Source organism: Capra hircus, chromosome 9, assembly GCF_001704415.2.
Source record: "Capra hircus breed San Clemente chromosome 9, ASM170441v1, whole genome shotgun sequence".
NCBI lineage: Eukaryota > Metazoa > Chordata > Mammalia > Artiodactyla > Bovidae > Capra > Capra hircus.
Genome location: NC_030816.1, coordinates 32,267,027 through 32,292,390, shown reverse-complemented (window position 1 = coordinate 32,292,390; position 25,364 = coordinate 32,267,027). Strand labels below are relative to the sequence as shown.

At 35.8% G+C, this 25,364-nt stretch overlaps 1 protein-coding gene across 1 annotated transcript in view; it reads left to right on the top strand.

Moving 5' to 3' along the window:
- LIN28B (lin-28 homolog B) overlaps positions 1 to 25,364 on the top strand; it is a 115,678-nt gene that overhangs the window by 52,893 nt on the left and 37,421 nt on the right. The window contains exon 3 of the mRNA XM_005684616.1: positions 15,056 to 15,240. Coding sequence (XP_005684673.1) covers positions 15,056 to 15,240 — 185 coding nt within the window. The remainder of the gene's footprint in view (positions 1 to 15,055; positions 15,241 to 25,364) is intronic.

The following is a 25,364-nucleotide window of genomic DNA, read 5'->3' as shown; positions in this document are numbered from 1 at the left end:
ACTTCATCCATATTTATATCTATGTCTATTAGGACAAAGTGATTAATTGTATTTTTTAAGATTTTCTTTTTGTCCTAAGTTATTTTTGTTCTAGTTCTATCAGTTGCTGCGAATAGCATATTAAAAAACCTCCAACTGTGGTTGGGCTCTGTCTGTTTCTCTTTATAATTCTGTCAATGTTTGATTTATACATTTCAGAGCTCTATTATCAGATACCTGTTTATGATCGTTAGGATTTATTGCATGCGTGCATGTTAAGTCCCTTCAGTCGTATCTGACTCTTTGTGACCCTGTGTACTGTAGAGTACTAGGCTCTTCTGTCCGTGGAATTCTTCAGAGAAGAATACTGGAGGGGATTGCCATGCCCTACTCCAGAGGATCTTCCCAACATTCCAGCATGTTCTTTACCACTAGCACCATCTTGGAAGCCCTGATTCCTTGTTAAGTTGTGTGTTATTTCATTTTGAAACGCGTTTTTATTTCTGGTACTACTCTATCTTAAAGTCACATCTACTGTTATTAACATGGCTGTAGCCTTCTTACTGCTTATTGCTTTCACATTATGTCTTTTCTATCCTCTACGTTTTTTGGTGTTTCTGTATCTTTTGTAAACAACCAATAGTCAGATCTTGCCTTTTTATCCATTCTGTCAATCTTTGTGCTTTGGTTGGTGTTAAGTTCATGTATATATAATGTATTGTTTATATACTTTGATTTAGATCTATCACTATGCTATTTTTGTTTACCCTATCTTGGTGTTTTTTCTTTTTTTTTGTACCTATATTCTATTTCTGCCTGCTTTTGTCTTGGTATGATATTTTTAAAGTTCTATTTTAATTCACCCATTTACTTTTTGATTATACCTTTTGGCTTTATTTTAGTGGTTGCTTTAAGGCTTGCATTCTCAAATAGGATGATATCTCAAGAATGTGTAAATTGGTTTTAGGGGTAGGAGCAAAAAAAAAAAAAAATCCTGGAAATTGTATTAGCTTGTGGCCATGCAAAGAGCCATAGTACATAAGTTAATATTCAGTATATCTATGTTATTTAAATTTCATGGGAGAGACAAATAAGAAAAAAAGCTTCTTATGAGGGGATGATGAAGAACAGGTTGAGAAATACTTGTCTCAAAGTGTTCATTCTTAAACTTTTCATAATGTACAGACTTAATATCCTGCCACACTTTGAGTAAAATCAGTTATATATTTTTTTAATTAAAAATTATCTTTATGACATCTTAAGTTATATCCAGATGTTCAAGCTGGTTTTAGAAAAGGCAGAGGAACCAGAAATCAAATTGCCAACATCCACTGGATCATCGAAAAAGCAAGAGAGTTCCAGAAAAACATCTATTTCTTCTTTATCGACTATGCCGAAGCCTTTGACTGTGTGGATCATAAGAAACTGTGGAAAATTCTGAAAGAGATGGGAATACCAGACCACCTGACCTGCCTCTTAAAAACCTGTATGCAGGTTAGGAAGCAACAGTTAGAACTGGACATGGAACAACAGACTGGTTCCAAATACGAAAAGGAGTATGTCAAGGCTGTATATTGTCACCCTGCTTATTTAACTTACATGCAGAGTACATCATGAGTACATCAACTTACATGAGTACATCCACGCTGGGCTGGAAGAACCATAAGCTGGAATCAAGATTATTGGGAGAAATACCAATAACCTCAGATATGCAGATGACACCACCCTTATGGCAGAAAGTGAAGAAGAACTAAAGAGCCTCTTGATGAAAGTGAGAGAGGAGAGTGAAAAAGTTGGCTTAAAGCTCAACATTCAGAAAATGAAGATCATGGCCTCTGGTCCCATCACTTCATGGCAAATAGATGGGGAAACAGTGGAAACAGTGTCAGACTTTATTTTTGGGGGGCTCCAAAATCACTGCAGATGATGACAGGGAGGCCTGGTGTGCTGAGATTCATGGGGTCACAAAGAGTCGGACACGACTGAGCAACTGAACTGAACTGAACTTACTGTTTCCACAAAATTATGTAATTGGAATCAGACAATATACAGCCTTTTCAAATTGACTTCTTTCATTTAATAATATACATTTTAGGTTCTACCATGTCTTTTTGTGGCTTGATAGCTGATTTCTTTTCAATGGTGAATAGTATTTGGTTGTCTGGATGTTCCATTATCTGTATTTATCCATTCAGTTACTGAAGGACATCTTGGTTGCTTCCAGGTTTTGACAGTTATGAGTAAAGCTGCATTAAACATACGTGTGAAGGTTTTTGTGTAGACATAAATTTTCAGCTTCTTTGAGTAAACACCAAGGAGTGTCATGCAGTTACTGGATTTTGTGGTAAGAGTATGTTTAGTTTTTTTTAAATAATTGCCAAATTGTCTTCCCACCAGCAACGTATAAAAGTTCTTGTTGCTAAATATCCTGATAGCATTTGGCATTGTCAGTGTTCCAGATTTGGGGCATTCTAATAGATATATAATGACATTTCTTTTTAATCTACACTTCCCTGATGATATATGATATGGAATGTCTTCTCATGTGTTCATATGCTATCTGTATATCTTTTAGTGAGATGTTTGTTAAGATCTTTGGCCCATTTTAAAACCAGAGTGTTTATGTTCTTACTGTTGAGTTTTCAGAGTTCTTTTTATATTTGAATAACAATCCTTTATCAGATGTGTCTTTTGCACATAATTTTCTCTGTCTGTGGCATATCTTATTTTCTTGACGTTGTCTTCTGCAGAACAGAAATTTTTTATTTTAATGAAGTCCAGGAGCTGCAGGAGACACAGCTTTGATCCCTGGGTGGGAAAGATCCCATGGAGGAGGGCATGGCAACCCACTCCAGTATTGATATCTGAAGAATCCCATGGACAGAGGAGCCTGGAAGGCTACAATCATAGGTTCACAAAGTCTCAGATACAACTGGAGTGTCTTAGCATACATGCATGCAATAAATAATAACAATCATAAATATGTATCTGGTAATAGAGCTCTGAAAGGTATAAATCAAACATTGACAGAATTATAAAGAGAAACAGACAAAGCCCAATCATAGTTGGAATTTTTAAAATACGTTATTCACAGCAATTGATAGAACTGGAACAGAAATCACTTAGGACCAAAAGAAAATCTTAAAAAGTACAATTAATCACTTTGTCCTAATAGACATAGATTAAATATGTATGAAGTGAAGTGTGAATCGTTCAGTCATGTCCAACTCTTTGCGACCCCTTGAACTGTAGCCTGCCAGGTTTCTTTGTCCATAGAATTCTCCAGGCAAGAATACTGGAGTAGGTTGCCATGCCCTCCTCCAGGGAATCTCTTAAAATTCAATGTATCAGCTAGGAAGTTTTGCAAAAATTTTTTGAAAGTATTTAACCAAACAATTAAGGGATGAGTTGAGTAGGGAGGCCTGCCAGAGACCTGCAGCTTCAAGATTCTAAGCCTAATGTTTTGAGCTTCATATTGAAGGACAGTTGAAATATTCTGGAGAATGTTACATTAGGCATTGTGGCATACAGGACTTTTGGTGTCAAAAGATCTGGCTTTGAGTTTTGGCTCTACCATTAATCAGATTTTACCTCTCAGTGTCCTCATCTAAAAGAGACAAAGTCACAGATACTTTGTCCTTCCTCCCTCCCTCTTCTCTTTGCTCCCTACCAGCCTGATTGGTATATATATAGCCTTGAATATATATTAAACACCTGCTGTGTTTCAGGAATGGTTTTGGGGTGGGGATATAAATGAAAATTTATGGTATTTCTTCTGGGGACGTTTGTAGCCTTATAAGAAAACACATGATAATGCAGAATGGTAGATGTTAAAATGGTGATACATGTCATATATGATTAAAAGGTACCTATATTTGCTCAACAATGTCATGAAAAAGTTTAAAGATGAGATAATGTTTAAACTGAAACTTGGTAATGTGCAGCCATTTGCCAAGTGGGGGTCAGTGGTAAGGGAAGGTTGGATAAAATGAAAGCATTCAGAAAATACTTGTTTTTGTTTTTGTTTTCCGTTATGATTTATGACAGAGTATTGAATATAGTTTCATGTGCTATATAGCAGGACCTTATGTATCTGTTTTATATATAGCAGTTTGTATTTGCTAATTCCAGATTCCTAATTTATCCCTCCCCCACCCTCTTTCCCCTTTGTAACCATTAGTTTATTTTCTATGTCTGTGAGTTTCTATTTCATAAATAAATTCATTGGTGTCATATTTTACATTCCACATATAAGTGATATCGTATGAAATCTGTCTTTGCCTGACTGTCTTCAGTTAATGAAGATATCTGAAGATATCTGTCTTCAGTTAATCTCTAGGTCCATCCATGTCGCTGCAAATGACATCGTATTCTTTTTTATGCCTGATTAGTATTCGATATATATATACACCCCACATCTTCTTTATCCACCTGTTGATGAACATTTAGGTTGTTCCACTGTCTTAGCTATCACAAATAGTGCTGCTTTGAATAAAGGGGTGCATGTATCTTTTTGAATTAGAGTTTTTCTGGAGTGGGAGTGCTGGATTGCATGGCAACTCTATTTTTAGTGTTTTTAAGGAACTGCCGTATTGTTTTCCACTGTGGCTGTACCAATTTACATTCCCACCAACACGGTAGTAAGCTCTCCTTTTCTCCACACTCTCGCTAGCCTTTATTATTTGTAGGCTTCTTAGTGTTCTTGCTTGGAGAATCCCAGGGACGGGGGAGCCTGGTGGGCTGCCGTCTATGGGGTTGCACAGAGTCAGACACGACTGAAGTGACTTAACAGTAACAGTAGTGATGACCATCTGACTGGTATGAGGCAGTACGTCATTGAGATTTACATTTCTCTAATCATTAGTAATGTTGAGTATCTTGTTGGTCTTCTGCATGTCTTTTAGTATTCTGCCCATTTTTTTAATAGACTTGTTTGTATTTTTGTTATTGAGTTGTATGAGTTATTGTATATTTTGGAAATTAAGCCCTTGTCAACTGCATTGTTTGCAAATATTTTCTCCCACTTTGTAAGTTGTCTTCATTTTGTTTATGGTTTCCTTTGCTGTGCAAAAGCTAATAAATTTGATTAGATCCCATGTGTTAATTTTTGCTTTTATTTTTATTGTCTTAGGAGACTAAGAAAACATTGGTATGACTAACGTCAAAGAATAGTTTGTCTATATTCTCTTCTAGGAATTTTATGATGTCATGTCTTATATTTAATTCTTTAAGCCATTGACTTTATCTTTGTGTATCCTGTGAGGATGTGTTCTAAGCTCATTGATTTGCACTGTCCAGCTCTTTCAATACCACTTGCTGAACAAACTGTCTTTTCTCCATTGTATATTCTTCCCTCCTTTGTCAAGATTAATTGACCATGGGTGTGTAGGTTTATTTCTGGATTCTCTGTTCTGTTCCATTGATCCATATATCTGTTTTTGTGCCAGTACCATGCTGTTTTACTGTAGTGGAGACAGCGCTTGTTTTTGAATAGATTCTTGAACCTGTTTGTTTTTCTCTTACCTCTCCCATATGCAGAGTGGATGCTTATAGAAATAGTATAAACTATTTATTGAGCTGCTATTTGGCCTGCTAAGCACTGTTCTAGGCATTTTACATTAATTACTTAGAATCTAATAATAACTGGTGTTGTTCACCCAGTCCTGTCTGACTCTTTCTGATGCCATGGACTGTATATAGCATGCCAGGCTTCCCTGTCCTTCCCTATCTCTCGGGGTTTGCTCAAAATCATGTCCACTGAGTAGTAGATGTTTTTTATTTCTTGATGATATTATTATCCCCAGTTGATAGATAAAGAAACTTGGGCACAGGAGTTTTTAACATGTCTCTAGTCATACAATGTGAGGTTGTAAGTAGTAAAATTAGGATTTAAACCAGTATTCAAATCCAACTTTAACCTTTGCCTGCTTTACATTATGTCTCGTTTTAAAAAAACTTAAAAATATATATTTATTTTATATTTTTACTTATTTATTGTCTGTGCTGAGTACTTGTTGTTGCATGTGGGCTTTCTTTAGTTACAGCTAGCAGGGGCCATTCTTCATTTGCAGTGCTTGGGTTTCTCATTGCAGTGGCTGCTCTTCTTTCAGAGCATGGCCTCTAGGGCGTGTGGTCTTCAGTAACTGCAGTGCATGGACTTAGCTGCTCTGTGGCATGTGGGATCTTCCCGGACCAGAGATTGCACCCGTGTTCCCTGCATTAGCAGGTGGATTCTTAACCACTGGACCAGGAATGTTGTCAGTTTCAGTGTAGCCTTCTCAGTTTTGAAGTACAGATCAGGTGAAGGAACTTAGTTAAGGTTTACTTTAATATCAAGAAAAGTATAAAACTCATTATTTTTAATCCCATTTATGTGAAATTGAATGATTTGACTGGGGCTAAACTGAATTTTATCTGTTCAGATAAAGCTCAGTAAACATTGACTTTTCTACAGCGCCACCATACTTCTTTTAGCTTCTGTTTTCTTAAGGGATTTGACTTAAGTTTAAGAATTAAAGCCTTGTTCCTCTTTAGTAAATTGGGAAATAATAAGAAAGCATAAAGGGAAATTTGAGCATTGACTAAAAAATATATACTCATTCATTTTAATTTATGTCCACATAGAGTGAAGTCATAGAATTCAAAAAATATATTTTAACAAAGGATCGAGACCTGTGTCCTATAACAGAAAGAAAAGAAGGTGATCCACTCAATTGTAAGCAATTTGTCCATTGTTGTGCAAGATTGTACAAAGGCTAGATCCCAGATCGCCTAATACTTAGTCTCATGATATTTTTGTTGTGTTATTGTTCAGACTTCAAACTTATTGATTCTTGGAGTATCTTGGCGTGCAGATGAAAAGCGTATAGTCCTTAAGAGTCCTGACTGTTACTCATGCACATTGCGTAGTATCTCTACTGCATATTTGCCCTTCACTAATTGTTTAGTTTTCCACTGATAACTTAGAAAAAATAGTCTTTGCCTTATAAAAAAATATATAAAAATATTGAAAGAATATATTGGACTTTTCAGCACTTTTACCTTCTAATATTATAAGGTATTCAAGAATTTTTTTCTAACAAACCTGTTATCACCCAGCTTTATTGGACTGACATTCTTGTACAACTTGATTTTTAATTATATTCTTATTATACTGTCTAACAATGAAGTGAATCACTTAAGTGTGTTGTTGTTAGAGTAAGTCAACTATCAAGAAGGTATTAATTGGCCTGTTCAGGGAGTGGTGGTTTTAAAAAATGCCAAGTTTTGATTTTTAGAGTTGTTGTCTCCCAGTGGACGGTGTTACCAACAGATAATCTTTTCTGTGATGAAACACTTGGAGCAGTCTTTCAAAGATGTTGGTGTAACTTATATAACATAGCTATCCATTTACCAACTATTTGTTACATGGGACAAGTAATAATTTATAACAGGTGATATGTATGACTCAGAATGTGTTTTGCAAAACCAGTTGCTCTTTTAATTTTTTAGTTTAGTTGTAACCATCTCTTGCTAAGACTGTGACTGTTACCTTATAACAGGTATCCACCTGTAACTGGCATACATGTCTCATGTCTCCATGCATCCATGGTATTGCCAAAAAAGTTACATATTTTTTAAAACACAGATTTGATCTTGCAACTTGTGAAAGCAAAAATGCATCATTGTTTATGTCACATAGAATAAAATGCTTAGGATATTAGTCAAAGTTTTCCATTTTCTAGCTTTAACTTGCATTTTCCAGCCTCATTTTGGTCACCCTTTTCACACTAATACACTTAAAGTAAGCTTCTTGTCTTCCCCAAGTATCTATTAATTATTCCTGCTGTACAAGCACATGGTTAAACCATTAGCTCACTTTGGATTACTGTCTTCACTCCCCATTGAAATCTTACTCTCTTTTCACGCACGCAAAAATGTAGCTCACGTGTAAAAGCTTCCATGATATATATTCCGTAAAATATGCTTTACCCACTATCAGCTTCTCCTTGGCATTCCCCTTAGCTCTGGGAAATTTTCTCATACTGTTCATTTCATAGTTTATCTTCCTCCTTCTTTTATATTCTTTTTCCTGGACCCCCTAGTCCAAGGTTTGGATATTTGCCCTTTTGGATTCATCCTTTGTTTCTCCTTTCTTTCATATATTTTGGGGATCCATTTATGTTTATTCTATGTGCTGAGAGATTTTTTTTTTTATGTTTATTTCCAACTCACAATTTCAGCAGTCATTTTTAACTACCTGAGTGTATTTTTAAATTTCTCTGATTGTTTTTGTTCTTGTTTTATTGAGAGTATATTGTCTCAAATATCTGGAGATATTAATTTGATGGTGGATAAAACTTCTTTTGTTTCTTCATTTATCTTGGCTTTTCTTCATCGTGCTGCATGTAAGTGATTCTTGGTTGACCCTTCAGATGTATGAATGGGGGACATGTAAGAATAAGGGATAGGAATGATTTAGAGTTGAGTGGGTAGGTAGGGAGACAGCTCATTTACCAGCAGCTTCCTGACTGTCAGAATGAATAGAGATTCGTGTGCAGTATCCAGTATTTCACAAGTTGTCCAGATATTTCCTTTAGTCTCTTAACAGAAGAGTCTCACATTATTTGCATGGGGATATTGTTTGCCTGTTTTCACATGTATAGGTGGGGAGAGGGGTGGGAGAATTAAATGGGCATCTAGTCTTTATACAAACTTTCCATGAACCCTTCTGTTTTCATAGTTCGTGTAGTGTCCCAGCACAGTCTCTTTGAGTTCTGTTAGGAATGCTGGTTCCTGCTTCTGCTGCAGATCCTTTTTTGGCTTTTCCTAAGGCATGGCTCCTTCACCTTGGTTGATCAGTCCGCAATCTTTCTAATTTCCAGAAATTTCTTTAAGTCTGCTATTTCTTGATGACACTCCTTTTTCTCTTCCTTATTGTGAATTTATTATTTTTTTATTATTTTATTGTTAGTTTTCATGGCTTTAAAGAGTAACATGAAACATGTTTATTCAGCCTGCCATCTTAACTTGGAAGTTAGCTTATGCTTCTCTAAGGAGAATCAAGTATAAAACTGTGGCAACACTTCATTGCCTTCCCAGTCTAGGTGGAGAGAAAATGCATATGCCAAAAGAGATAAGGAGTCTCATTACTAGCTAGAACCGTAGGTAGAATACTTGGCAAACAAAGTATAGTATTTGGACCACTCTGATTTGACTCCATGTTTCTGTCATTCTTTGAAAGTCAATTAAAAACCATTGAGAGGAGGAAAAGGAATATAGCAAGACAGTTGAGCATCAGTATTTTTATAATTCTGAAATAATTTTTTTCCAAGATGAAGCTTAAAATGTGGAATAAAGGGAAGTGGGAGAGGCTTAGAGATGTTAGAAGATGGTTAACTCAATATGTGCACATTCAAAATCAGCCTATCCCCTTTCTAAGTGCCTGATATCTTTAGCAGGCATGTCTGCAGCTTCTAAATGCTTCTATATTTTTCTCATCATTCCTTTGTTCATTTATTTATTCAACAATTGTCTTTCCTTCCTATAAAAAATAAATGCCTATTTTGTCCAAACAGATGTCACATATGACAGTGTAAGCCCAAACACCAAATGTTTCTCCTTAAGCAAGTCTTACATGTAGATTGAATACAAATCTACATAAATCTGCATTTCTTGGTTCTTATAGGCAGAATATCATGTATTGTGAAGCATATCAATGAGAGTGATTAGAGAATATTGAAAGAAGGAAGAACAGCAAAAATAGATCCATATTGATCTCTGAATGGCTTCCCTGGTGGCTCAGATGGAAAAGAATCCACCTGCAGTGCAGGAGATCCAGGTTTGATCCCTGGGGTGGGAAGATCGCATGGGGAAGGGAATGGCTACCCACTCCAGTATTCTTGCCTGGAGAATCCCAGGGACAGAGGAGCCTGGTGGTCTCCAGTCCAAGGGGTCCCCAAAGAGTTCGACCTGACTGAATGACTAACACTTTCACTTTAAACCTCTGAATGGAGTCAGAGAATAACGTATTACCATGAATCATTATAATCCTATCAGCATTTTATTTCAGAGGTACCATGTGTGGTGTCACCTTGGCACTAAAAATAGAAGTTATTTTATATAGCAGAAGTAGCAGCTGAGAAATTCGACTTGGCTTTAGCAATTCACTTAACCCCTTATAATTCAGTCCACCTTTTTTTCAAGTGAGGTTTGGACTAAATAATCATTAACGATCTTATTGATACTAAATCCGGGATTCTTTAAGTACTTACTGAATGATCGTTGTTTGCAGGTATTAGGCTAAATCCTTTGGGAAATAATAAGATACCTATGTCACAACCCCTGGCCTTCAGGAGAAGATAAATCCAAAAGTGCAAATGCATACACAAATACCATATTATATAGATATATATTGTAAAAACTAGATAAAAGAATCAATTAAGTGAGAGAGAGGATTATTTCTGACCTGGGCTATTGAGAATGAATGCATAAAGGATCACATGAGTTATGATACTTTACTCTTCGGTAAGATTTTGATAGACAGCCACGACGAAGAGAATAATGTACCCCGTCAGCCTGAGTTGAAATACAGAGATGAGAAGACATGGAGTGTGTTCAGGAAAGTACAAGTTGTGCCTGTGTGCCCGGTCACTCGGTCGTGTCTGACTCTTTGCGACCTCATGGGCTGTAGCTCACCAGGCTCCTCTGTCCGTGGAATTTTCTGAGCAATAATACTGGAGTGAGTTGCCATTTCCTCCTACAAGGGATCTTTCTGACCCAGGGATCAAACCTGCTTCTCCTGCATTGGCAGGTGGATTCTTTATCACTTAGCCACCAGGGAAGCTATGTCAGCCAGCTTTATTAGAGTAATGGGAAAGGAGGTGGAAAATATTTCTAGAGGTAACATTATGAGTGGTCTAACCTACAATTTAAGACAAGTATTGTAAATTTTTGAGACAGGGAGACCAACCGGCTACAGTTTCTTCAGAGAACATATACAGGCGTAGAAGAAGCTAAGGATAAGAGAGGAGATCTGATGCTGAAATACCAATAAGGAAACTATTACACTCATCCAGGTAGAAGGTAGTTAGGACCAGAAGTAGGGCAGTGGCAGTCCAATTAAATGGTTGGGGCAGGTGAAAGGAAGGATGCATGCAATTCAATAAATGATTGGATAAATGTAAGATTGGAACTAGTGTGGCTGGAAAAACAGAGGCACCTTTAAGAAAAATTGCTGAGGCAAGAAGTTGATTTTTTTGAAGTAATAAGATGAGCTAATTCCCCATCTTTCAACAAATCCTTCCCACTTATGTAGCAGCAATTTTGGTATAATAGCAAAGATAGAATATTCTCTGTGAATTCGCTTCCTTTTCTTGCAGGCCATTATAGTTTCTTAGGGGTTTTGTTTTGTTTTTTTTTTTTTTTTTGGGTGAATGATTGTGAATCCAGATTGCCTTGTGTGCTCATTTGGGGAAGGATGGGAGTATATGATAGAATGGAAAAAAGTTTTGTGTTTTTTTTTTTTTCAGAATGTCATGAAGATTAGATGTAAGAGCAGGATTTTACTTTAGATTTGGAAAAGCAGTTCAGTAACAAATGATCCATATCAAGAATTGTAATAGTAGAAAATGAAATCAAATTAAGTGTACCCATATACTAGGAACTATGGGGAAATAAGTGACAGAATTTTGATTACACAAACAAAGCATGAACGTATGATAGCTCTAATTAAAACTGCTATTTCTCCCTTCTCTTAATTGTAGTAGTTGACCAGTGCTCCACTTCATCTGAGTTGATAATCTGCACTTTCTAGAGTGGGGAGTGAGAAAGGGAGAGAAAGTAAAGGACAATTTATAATTAGTGAAGAGGGAGCTTAGGAGAAAAAAAACAGAAGATTTGGAAATACTATCAGTTCAGTCACTCAGTCGTATCCGACTCTGCGACCCCATGAATTGCAGCACACCAGGCCTCCCTGTCCATCACCATCTCCCGGAGTTCACTCAGACTCACGTCCATCGAGTCCGTGATGACATCCAGCCATCTCATCCTCTGTCGTCTCCTTCTCCTCCTGCCCCCAGTCCCTCCCAGCATCAGAGGCTTTTCCAAGGAGTCAACTCTTCGCATGAGGTAGCCAAAGTACTGGAGTTTCAGCTTTAGCATCATTCCTTCCAAAGAAATCCCAGGACTGATCTCCTTCAGAATGGACTGGTTGGATCTCCTTGCAGTCCAAAGGACTCTCAAGAGTCTTCTCCAACACCACAGTTCAAAAGCGTCAATTCTTCGGCGCTCAGCCTTCCTCACAGTCCAACTCTCACATCCATACATGACCACAGGAAAAACCATAGCCTTGACTAGACGGACCTTTGTTGGTAAAGTAGTGTCTCTGCTTTTGAATGTACTATCTAGGTTGGTCATAACTTTCCTTCCAAGGAGTAAGCGTCTTTTAATTTCATGGCTGCTGTCACCATCTGCAGTGATTTTGGAACCCCCAAAAAGTCTGACACTGTTTCCACTGTTCCCCCATCTATTTGCCATGAAGTGATGGGACCAGATGCCATGATCTTCATTTTCTGAGTGTTGAGCTTTAAGCCAACTTTTTCACTCTCCTCTTTCACTTTCATCAAGAGGCTTTTTAGTTCCTCTACACTTTCTTCCATAAGGGTGGTGTCATCTGCATATCTGAGGTGATTGATATTTCTCCTGGCAATCTTGATTCCAGCTTGTGCTTCTTCCAGCCCAGCGTTTCTCATGACGTACTCTGCAAAGAAGTTAAATAAGCAGGGTGACAATATACAGCCTTGACATACTGCTTTTCCTATTTGGAACCAGTCTGTTGTTCCATGTCCAGTTCTAACTGTTACTTCCTGAGCTGCATATAGGTTTCTCAAGAGGCATGTCAGGTGGTCTGGTATTCCCATCTCTTGAAGAATTTTCCACAGTTTATTGTGATCCACACAGTCAAAAGCTTTGGCTTAGTCAATAAAGCAGAAATAGATGTTTTTCTGAAATACTATATAAAGCTCTAAAAACAATTTTTAAACAATCTTATAGTGTATAGGCAGTGGTGATTTTTTTTTTCCTTGATTCCTACATAGCATCAGAGAACAGAAAAAGTGCTGCCAAATTATACTTCCACATGAGAGACTTCTCAGTGTCAAATTACCTGCATGAGAAACTTGTTTTAAAAGAAAAACCTGTCTGGGGGACTCTGACAACCTAGAAGGGTAGGATGGGGAGGGAGTTTGGGGAGGGAGGAGACATGAGTGTTCCTATGACTGATTCTTGTTGATGTATGACAGAAAATCACAAAATTCTGTAAAGCAAATATCCTTCAATTTACAAAGTTAAGTGGCAAAAAAAACCCTGTTTTGTATGTCATATTACTTTTCCAATGAGTATTCTCCTTTTGCATTAGAATTTGAAGTGTTGGTTTTATCTTTTCCATGTAATTATTTGGTTATATGTAACTATTTAGCTGCATTTAGCGTCATTACTTGGGAAAGTTAGACTTTTCTCTAATTCAGCATTTCTCTAAGGATGTTAGTCATCTGTAGTTAAATCTAAGAAAGGTCTCTGGGAACAATTAGGTTGAGAATTTGCTGGGTTAAACATTGTTAAACAAGATTTTTTAGTGGAGGTGGGGGTGGGGGAGGGTATGAAATATCAGACACTTAAATAGGCTAACAGCAGTAAAGAATCTGCCTACAGTGCTGGAGATTCAGGAGACCTGGGTTCAGTTCCTGGGTTGGGAAGATTCCCCTGGCGGAGGAAATGGTGACCCACTCCAGTATTGCCTGGAGAATCTCATGGACAGAGGAGCCTGACAGGCTAAAATCCATGGGGTTGAGAAGAGTTGGACATGACTAAGCAACTGAACACACACATACACATATTTATGATTCAACTAAGAGGAAATTATATTTAGCAGCAATTCACAAACTTATTTTACCACCATCCTTTTCTCATGAAATCTTTTTCCGAACCATTGTTCCTCAGAACACTGTTCCTTAAATTTACAGATAAATTCAAAAAAGAGATAATTGACTCATTCAAAGTTGCATTACTGTTGACTTAAAGAATTGGACTTGAATCAGGGTCTCCTACCTACCATATTCAGATTGGCTTCCTTTTTTCCCCAAAATTCAGAAAAGTCTTTAAGAATTGCTAGGTGGTGCTTGAACCTAGATCTGTTAAATGCATACAAGGGAGTTCAGAAAAATAAGTAAAATTAGAATGATTTAATTATTTTATTATTGTTTGAATTGGCACATAGGTTGAAAGAGCTGATTATTATTTGTAACCTAAGTTACATTTTTCCAGTCAGGAAATTTTAAAAAAAATCATTATCTTTCAAATTCCCCCCCCCAAAAAAGCTATAATGGTACAATAATGTGTGTATCCAAGAACTTCCCCACTTTCCCCCCAAAAAAGATTGGAGAAAATGACTGTATATAATTTGCTGTCAGTTATTCCAGACCCCATAACTATATCAGTTAAACATGTACCTTTTAAAAACTTCTCTTAATATTATGGTAGATACACTGTTCTTCCCCTTAATTTTTTTACTCAGCAGTATTACAGATTTATCTTGCCTGCAGTAATACATGTAGATCTTTTTAGTGACTCAGTGGTATTACATTATATAGCTTTATTATAATGTATTTAATCAGTTCCCCATTGGTGGACTTCAGGGTGATTGTTGTTTAGTCGCTGTGTCCCCTTTATGCAAACTCATGGACTGCAGCCCTCCAGGCTCCTCTGACCATGGGATTTCCCAGGCAAGAATAGTGGAGTGGGTTGGCATTTCCTTCTCCAACCCACTGATTCAACCCTTGTCTCTTGCATCTCCTGCATTAGCAGAAGCAGGCAGATTCTTTATGAAATGGTAGGAGTTTATTCTTTCACTGCCACATTATTACAACAGGAAACTTTTAAATGATATCCCTTTTACTGAACTTTAAAAAAATGATTTTATACTTAATAATGAATAACTGGAGATGTCTTGCTATGTTAATCTTAAAATCATGAGATAATTTATAAAGCATTAATAATAATCATAATCTCTTTTTCTCTCTTCCTCTTCTGCTCTTCTCAGAGCAAATTATTCATGGAAGGATTTAGAAGCCTAAAAGAAGGAGAACCAGTGGAGTTCACATTTAAAAAATCTTCCAAAGGCCTTGAATCAATACGGGTAACAGGACCTGGTGGGAGTCCCTGTTTAGGAAGCGAAAGAAGACCCAAAGGGAAGACACTACAAAAAAGAAAACCAAAGGGAGACAGGTAATCATTTTACTTTGTTAGTCTGTGAGTTTATTTGGAAAAGATTTCTGAAATCTCAATTTATATTTTTATTATGCTATTAAATCTAGCCACAATAAAATAAAATGCCACCACTGAGTGTTTGAATAGAATTTATCAGAAATATAGGCTATCCTGCAATTTGAACTCTCTGCAGAATATATTTAACTGAGCCTTCAGCATTAGGCACTGGGCAGTCCCTTAACCACTATTTCCACCAGACTATTCAGATAGGTGAAGTTCCCAATAGACAGAGGTAGGTGCCCCTCAGTACATCCTAACACTTCACCTGTTTTTTTCAAATGAGAATACATTTATTGTTTTGACTGGTTTAAAAGATAATTCACTAGTGAAAATTCAAATATTAAAAAATCACCGAATATCTTAACTACAGGTGGATGGGAATCATGATATATGTGCAATGTTTTTGATTTTGCATTTTTTTTTTCACTTAACAGTGTATTGTGGAATATTTCATGTCAGTCTTTATCATCTATGTAAATTCCCATTGTGTGAGTGTAACAAAATTTAATCAAGGCTCTGTTAAATTAATGTAATTGTTAAATTTAGGCTATTTCCAATCTTTTTAATTTACCAATAGCATCGTAGTAAGAATGCTTATATGTATATTTAAAAAATTGTCTGATTCTGTCATTAGGGGATACATACCTAATACTGAAAAATCTGGATTAGAGACTATGCCCTTTAAAATTTTGGTATCTATTTCCAAATTGTTCTTCAAAGATAAGGTCAGTGGATAACCCCTTTAAAAGTGGGACTGTTCATTGAATAATGTCATCTTTTAAATTGTTGCCAATTACATAGGTGAAGAAATGCAGCTCATTTTTTCCCTTTGCATCCTTTCACTAAGGTTAAATATATTTTCGTATGTTGATTTTCATTTGTATTTTTTTCTTCTATGAATTGCATGTTCTTTGTCCTCTGCTTATTTCTTCTGAGATGTTCATTTGCTATTGTTGATTTCTAAGTTCTCTCTTTAGGAAAAAAAAATCATAGTTTTCCTCTTTCCTATGCTGGGAAAAACTCAGTTCTTCCATGTTATGTTTCGCTCCTTCCTGTCTCCATTACTTTTACACAGAACATTTAACTTCTGATAACCAAATGTGCGGAGGTTTTTCCCCACACCAAGCGGTTCTGCACAATCCAGCTGGATGTTCTGCAGTTGAACTCAGTTTTACAGCATCTACTTGGAGATAGTATCAGGCCCCACAGGTTAAGGGCTCAGTCTTACAAGACCATCCTACCATATTTCAGATGCTGATTGCCTTGCAACTTCTTTCTCAGTTGGCTTTAAATCAGAGGTTTCCAAGACCCCCTCTTCAGGTTTGATTAATTTGCTATAGCAGCTCACAGAACTTAGAGAAACCCTTACATTTACCAGTTTATTAAAGATTATGATAACAGCAGATAAAGGATACAGATAGAGATATTTTACATAGGGTGAGGTCGAGGAGGGTCTCAAGCATAGGAGATTCTGTTCCCAGGGGTTTGGGTGCTTTATCCTCCCAGTGTGGATGTGTATGCCAGTCTGGGAGCTCTCTGGATCTTTACTTTTGGAATTTTGTGGAGATTTCATCATATAGACTTGATTTTCAGCCCCTTTCACTTCTTTCAAGAAAATTGGGATAGGGCTAAAAATTCCAAGCTTCTGGTCATAGCTTGGTCTTTGCAGTGACCAGCTCTCACTCATGAGCCATCTAGGAGCCCACTCAGTGTCTGTCACCTCATTAAATAGAAGACCCTCCTATCATGTAGGAAATTACAAGAGTTTCAAGAGCCCTGTGTCAGGAACAGACATCAAAAACTGATAACAGATAAAGAGGTACTCCTAGTGTTCTTATCACTTATGAAATTATAAGGGTTTTAGGAGCTCTGTGCCAGGAACTAGGGGCAGAGACCAATATATTTCTTGTTATCTCACTTTCTCTTTGTACACTTACCATATTAATCTTCTTTCTCAAATAGATAGGAAATATCTGTTTCAGCTTATGAAATATGCATATGTATGTGTGTGTTTGTATGTATTTTTTACATAATATACATATAAGTAAAATACCATATGATCAAATAGTATATGATAAAATATGATACGATTTACCTTGCAAATACTACGTAATCTCCCTTACATGTAGAATCTAAAAGCAAAAACCAAGGTCTTGTAAACAGAAAACAGATTGGTGGTTGCCAGAGGAGACTTGGGGACCTTTCATATGAATTGATATTAGAGTAATATTAAGAAATTGTTTATTTTGATGGGAATGATAAGGTGTGATTTTTTTGATTACTGATTCAGTCTGTTTTGATTACTTACTAGTAACTGATATGCTTAGATATTCTTTCTTCATGATACAGGCTTGGTAGGTTGCAAGTTTTTTGGAATTTATCTATTTATTTTAGTTTCTTCAATTTGTTGTTGTTGCTTATCACTAAGTCGTGTCCAATTCTTTTGCGACCCCATGGACTATAGCCCGTCAGGCTCCTCTTCATGGGATTTCCCAGGCAAGAATACTGGAGTGGGCTGCCCTTTCCTTCTCCAGAGGATCTTCCCAACCCACGGATAGAACCCATGTCTCTTGCATTCGCAGGAGGATTCTTTACCATCTGAGCCACCAGGAAAGCCAATTTGTTTAATTTGCTTGTGTAAAATTGCTCTTGGTAGTCTCTTATAATCTTTGTATTTCTGTTGTATCAGTTGTAATGTCTTCTCTTTCGTTTCTAACTTTATTTATTTGAGTTCTCAAAGTTTGGCTCAAGCTTTGTCTGTCTTGTTTATCTTTTCAAAGTATCAGTTTCATTTATCTTTTCTATTGTCTATTTAGTGGTCTTTATTTTCTTCTTTCTACTAGTTTGGACTTTGTTCATTTGCAACTTTTTGAAATTGACTTTTTTTACTCAATATAATGGTTTTGAAATTTATCCAAGTTTTTGAATATATCCATACAGTATTTCCCTCATGAAGCCCCAGAAAGTTATCCATGGTCAACAACTGTCAAAAACAGTAAATAGAAAATTCCAGGAATAAACAAGTTGTAAGTTTTAAACGGTGCACTCTTCTGAGTAGTGTGATGAAATCTTGCAGCATTTTCTTTGTCCTACCAGGGATCTGTATCATCCCTTTGTCCAGCATACACTGTCATCAGTCACTTAGTAGCCATCTTGTGTACTGGATGCACTGTCATCATACTGCAGTGCTTGTGTTCACATAACCCTTTTTTTAAACTTACTGATGGCACCGAAGCAGAGGAGTAGTGACGCAGGCAATTGGGATTTGCCAAAGAACATCCACGAAGTGCTTCTTTTAAGTGAAAAGGAGAAAGTTCTTGACTTAATGAAAAAAAAATCATATGCTAAGGTTGCTAATATATGAAGAAGTCTTCTGTGTGTGAAGTTGTGAGAAGGAAAAGGAAGTTTGTGATAATTCTGCTGTTGCACGCCAAACTGCAAAAGTCATGGTCACAGTGCATGGTAAGTTCATAGTTAAGATGAGAAAGGCATTAAATTCATACAGTAAGATGTTTTGAGTGAGAGAGACGTTCATGTAGCTTTTATTATACTATATTGTTCTAATGTTTCTCTTATTAGTTGTTGTTAATCTCCTGGTGGCTCAGATGGTAAAGCATCTGCCTACAATGTGGGAGACCTGGGTTTGATTCTTGGGTTGGGAAGATCACCTGGACAAGGACATGGCAACCACTCCAGTATTCTCACCTGGAGAATCCCCATGGAGAGAGGAGCCTGGTTGGCTGCAGTCCATGGGGTTGCAGGGTCAGACAGGACTAAACGACTAAGCACACATGCCTAATTTATAAATTAAACTTTATCATAGGTATGTATATAGAAAAACATCTTATGTATAGGGTTTGGTGTTGTTCATGGTTTCAGGTATTTTCTCAGAGTCCTGAAATATATTAATATCCCCCACAGACAATGGGGGCTAGTGAAGGAATAAGGCATTTAGGTAGTTTCAGTTTGACAATTATGAATAGAGCTGCTGCAAACATTTGTTCACAGGTTTCTGTGTGAACATAAGTTTTCATTTATCTAAGAGTGAGGCTGCTGGATAATCTGGTTGTAAGTTTATGTTTAACTTTATAAGAACCTGCCAGATTTTTCTCCAGACTGATTATATCATTTTGAATTCCCTCCAACAACATATGAGTATTCCAGTTGCTCAGCATCTTGATCAGCATTAGGTATTGTCAGTACTTCTTAGAGAATTTTAAGCATTCTAATCTCCAGTGATATTCATCATGGAATTTCCATTTCCTGAGTAGCTACTGATATTTACTGATATTTAGCTCCTTTTATGCTTTTGTGTCATCCTTATATCCTCATTAGTGAAGTGTCTGTTCATACCTTTTGCCTATTTCATACTGGATTCTTTTCTTATTGTTGCATTTTGAGAGTTCTTTATATAAAATGTGGATATAAGTCCTTAGATATGTGATTTGCAGATATTTTTACCTCTGAGTTTATAGTTTGTCTTTCCAGTCTCTTACAGAGCAAAAGTTTTAAATTTTGATAAAGATATTTATCAATCTGTTACTCTATGTCATGTTTAAAAAAAAACTTTGATTAACCCCAGATTTGATTAATCACAAAGTTTTTTCCCCTGTATGAGGTGTGAGGTTGAAGTCTAGGCTCATTTTTCACCTTTGAATAACATAAATTGTTGAAACACCATCTGTTGAAAACTCTATCATTTCAGGTTAAAAGATTAAAACTTTAAAGTTTTATTATATAGTGTTAATATGTTTAACACATTCAAATTTGGTTTCATCACTCAGAACTTATTTGTTCTATATATGTATATACATAGAATTATATCTTGTGAATATTTATATTCTGTGGCAAGAAATAAAAATAATTTTAAAGATTCTGTCAATTTTAAATAAACTATTAACAGAAGAAAATGGGTTTACTTTTAAATTCTGTCTTAATTCTGCTGAATGCTGTTTAGTATGCCAATAGTAGTGTCCAGCTATGTCATAGCAGTACATGTTAACTGGTTTTATTTTAACTCCTCATTTAAAATACTCTCTTGAAATTTTAAATGGAATAATTTTTTTATTTATATTTGCTGTTTACTTTTTTCTTATGTTCATTATCAGAGAGTAAAGAGATTTAATGATCTTATAAAAGGTCTCTTTATACTACTGATAAAACAAAAATTGTTGTTAATTAAAAATTTAAAAACTCATTCTCAAAAACTGGCTTATATTTGGTATCTTTTTATTCTTTGAAGAGCTGCAGTTTACTCTGAAGAAAAAAAGTGACCTCTAATAGAATAAAATTGTGGGGGAAGATAGGAGAATGATTTTTTTTGTCACTGTCTTTCCTATTTATGTGAAATAATCATGTCAACCTATAGTATAGAATTAAATATTTTATATAATAAAATTTTAGTTCAGATTTGTAAAAAGGATGTGAACTGAAACAAATGGTATGATAATGTTTCTATATGTAGGTTAAATGATTTTAATCCTTTAAGAACAAAAGTATGTGTAATTTTAAAAATATTTGAAATGTATATATATATGATAGGTATATACACATTGAGTGTATACATAAAACTGTTTTTTTAATTTATGTGTTTTTTAAACCTCCTCTTTTATTCTGATTTTTTTCTACCAGAGTGACTATCTTCTTTGTTCTCCTGAACCTTCCACATCTTTTGACCCAACCACACAGTCCAAGAAGTGCTATTCATAATAATAATGCAGGTTCCTTTTCAACAATGTTTACTTGAGATTTACAAAATAACTTAGAAAATAATGTCAACGTTGTGTTGCCTTTATTCTATTTCAAGCAGTAATACGTTTGCATCACTGCATTGGCACATGAGTAAGCTTCCTGATTTTCTACATGAGTTGAAGTTTAAATGTTTTTTGTTTAGAAAGAAGGCTAATTGTTATGATGTTCGTTATTACTGCTTTTGGCATGGAAGTGCAGGAAATTCCTTTTATTTGTTCACGTTAGAAATACTTATTAATTTATCATTCTTAAGATATTTTCATTTAGACTTAAAAATTGATTATGAAATTTGAAAATCCTTATAGTTCAATATTAAAATGGTGTTAGAATGGTACATTATGTTTTATTTACCATCTATGGCCAGAACAAGGTGAATGTAAATAGAAACTCAATATATATGTCTAAATTATTCTCTGTTCTAAGAGCTTACTTGTCTTTTAAAAAAAATCAGAGCAGTATAATAGAAGAATTATTTTTTACAGGGTCCTAGTTTTGTGGTTTCAAATTCTTTAAATTTGCAAGGTTTTGAAGTCTTAATGATTTTTTTTTTGCTTTTGTTTTTAATCTATTTACTTTGTTCTCAGTGAAGGACTGTATATTTTCACTTGTCTATTAAAAAGAAAAAAACATTTATTTAATGCCCTCATTCACCTTTAGAGCAAGGGGGCTCAAAATTGACTGGTGGTATGCCTCCTCCACACCTCTCCCCACAAACCACTATGGCAAAATAATCTCTTCCTCTTATCTCTGTGGTATAATATGAAGTTCTCCAGGTACTTTATAGTTAGGAATTCTAGTGCTATATTTTTGAAATCCACATAGCATTTCCAGAAATAATGAAGCCATACCTAGGTTTATGGTGCTATTTTATTAAGGATATCTGTTTTATATTAAAAGTTCTCCCAGTGATTATTTTTAATTTATTATGTCCCAGAACCTGCTCCCAAAAGAAAAATAAAAATGTTGAAGATGTTTGAAAAATGTAAATCAACAAATTCCAATAAATAACTGTTTCACCCTGATCCTTGTGTGATTAGATTTAGGAATTTGCTGTTTAGTAGGTTCCTATTGTGGAAGAGAAATCTCTCAGGCATGAATTGATAGTTCAGATCCTTTGAGGTCTGTCTAGTCTGACCTATGACCCCTATTCTTACAAGGTCAACATCTGAGGGCAGGAGATTAAGGCAGTTTAAAGACTGGAATGGTAAATGGAATGGAAAAATTAGCCAGCACATTTTGGGTGCAAAACATCAAAGTCATCAAATAGTTTGCTTATTTTAAACCTGGCTTGTGGTTGTAACAAGCTAATTTTACTGTGTTTTCTGGAATAAGAAAAATTTAATAATCATAATTCTCAAGATTCTATTTATATGTTATTAACTGTATAATACAAATTAATAAAGCTTAATCTTTTGAAATATCAGGAAATGTGGAAATGTCACAATTTCCGTACATTTTAGTTTTTCATTCAGCTTAGATGCTTAATTTAAATTAAAATTAGGAACATATTTACCTTAGCTTTGAATGTGAAATAGTTTTATTTTATCAACATGTTGAATAAAATATATGTTCAGTTGTATAGAATTTAAAGTGACCAAGGCTTTAGTTGTAACTATATGCTATTGACTTTTAAGAAAAATCTCTTTTTAAAAAGTAGAGATGGAAAATAAAGTAAATTGGTTAAGCGGAGACAATTTCCCTTTTTTTCCCCCTTATTCCTAGACTTTGCTCTTTCATATTTTACCTCTTTCCTGCTTATGCCTTTAATTGTATGCTCTTCATTGTAATTTCAAAATAGACTTTAAATCTTAATTCCTAAGTTTTGGTCTGTAGTAAGCAATTCCCACCACCCTTTTACATTTGTTTGTAGCCTGGACAGCTGTGAATTTGCATCTTCTGCTTCCCTACTAATAACTGGCAAGGACTAGAGTTGAATAACTGAACTGTTGAGTCCACATTTCCATTCATTCATACAGTGACTAAGGAAATTAGTAACACCAAAGGAATACCCAAGTCTCCTTAATTCTCCTGCATTTTTTATTCTCCCCCAAATTTTCCTTATTATATACTTAATTTTAGGGTGCTTCCTTTCTTGTGATTACTTGGCTAGAGATCTCTTAATGAGGCAATTATGGTTGTTTCCTTCATTCACATTATTTCAGCAGATGCCCTCCCTGCTGTGACCTCTGTTCAGACCAGGCAGACAATGTGCCGTTCTCATCACCCTCCGCAAGACCTTGTGTGGGCTGAGTTTCATTTGGCGCTGCATAGGTCTCCCAAGATGACTGATAAAAATGGTCAGAAGCCAAGTGGCAAATAATCACAATTGTTGATTTTCTGATTGCTGTTTTATTCTAATCAAAATAAATACTAAAGTAATGCCTATTAGGGAAAAAAAAAGGTCCAGAAGCAACTCATAATAAGTAGAAGTTGGGTGTCTAAACTCTGATATTTAAGTATCTGAAAGTGTAAAGCCAAACTTACAGCTCTTAGATTTGGGAAAGATTTTAGTTTTCTTAAACAAGACTCAGAACACACAAACTATAAGGGATAAGGTTAAATTGACTATTTACAAAGATTTCAGTTGGGGAGATAGTACTGCTTTAAGGGTTATGAAAACCAAAGATTTAGAACTTAGGCAAATGTGGGAGAGTTGGTGGGGAAGGGAAGAGTCAGCTCATTAGAGAACTATTCACTAACCAGTCTTCAGAAGCCCTGAACTAGATAGACAAATCAGAGCTTGCAGGGAAATCTGAAAAGCCAAGCATATCTGGTATTGCAGAGGAACTGGGGAGAGCTGTGGAATCTGCTGCCTCTGTGTTGCCACAACCTCTCTGGGTTTGCAAAGAGCTCATGGGATCTGAGTCGGACATGATTAAGCCACTGAGCATGCACATGCTCTGGGTTTGCAAACAAGTGATGGTGTCAGGCTGGTAGTCAGCAGGACCAAATTTGGGAAGACAAGCTAGGTACAGAGCGCCACAGAGGACACACTAGGGCATGCCGGGCAGACTCTGAGCTGCTGTGTCTCACCATGATACCCTTCCAAGAACTGTGGCTTCTGCTTTATTTTTGCTTTCTTTTGTAGGATACCGAGTTCTCTTTTGGCTGACTCCAGCTACCTTTATCAATCTGGATTGCTTTTAAAAATCTCACTATAATATTGAATAATAAAGCAAGTTGCAGAGTAATCCATGCAGTATTATTCAACCTGCAATCATCCAGGAAAAAGACTCTGGGAAGTATAGTAACCAGACATAACCAAATTGACATAAAATAGTCCAGCACCAACAGTGTAAACCAAGTCAGAAAATACAATATAGGGTGGGAAAAGATATTTGCAATGTGTGTAGCGTGAAAGAATTAATATCCATAATGTATAAATGGATACTACAAATCAAGAAGAAGGAAAAGACCAAATGAGCAAATAAGCAGCTACCTTTATCAATCTAGATTATTTTTAAAATATTGATATTTCAAATTTAATTTAAAAATTAAATTTTAATTTTATTAAATTTCAGATTTAATCTGTTAATTTTTTCAGTTAATAATCATTTTAATTGCTTCCCTTCTCTTTATTGTGAATAGCGTTGGATTATATCAAAAGACTTCATCTGTTAACATAATTCTGTAATTTTTTACTTCAAGTTATTGATAAAATGAATTACATCTACAAAGTCTGTGAAGTTGAATAACTCTTATATTCTTGGGGGTAGAGAAACCCATCTTAGTCATGACATGCTAATGTATTCAGTTTCATAATGTTTATTTGTCTTCATGAACTTGGGCTGTAAAATGTGTTTTCCTCATCATATTTTATAATTAAGTTTACTTTGTTTCATGTTTTAGGGAGGTTTCTGTCTATTTCTATGTTGTGAGGGATTTTAATATACATAAGAACTAAAGTTGTTGTTTAATCACCAAGTTGTGCTCGACTCCTGTGGACTATAGCCTGCCAGTCTTCTGTCCATGGGATTTCCCAGTCAAGAATACTGGAGTGGGTTACCATTTCCTTCTTCAGGGGAACTTCCCTACCCAGGGATCAAACCCAGGCCTCCTGTGTTGGCAGGTGGATTCTTTACCACTGAGTGATCAGGGAAGCCCCAAGAACTAAAGTACTGGTCTCCAAATTGGAAAATCTACACTCTAATAGATAGACAAGGTAATAGACTCATTTTCTTCATACATGAAACAAATACGTCTTGATACTATTTTATTTATATTTTGTTTTATTATGTATAGTAGCACACGTCCACTTTGGGCTCCCCTCATGGCGTGGCTGGTAAAGAATCCGCCTGCAATGCGGGAGACCTGGGTTCGATCCCTGGGTT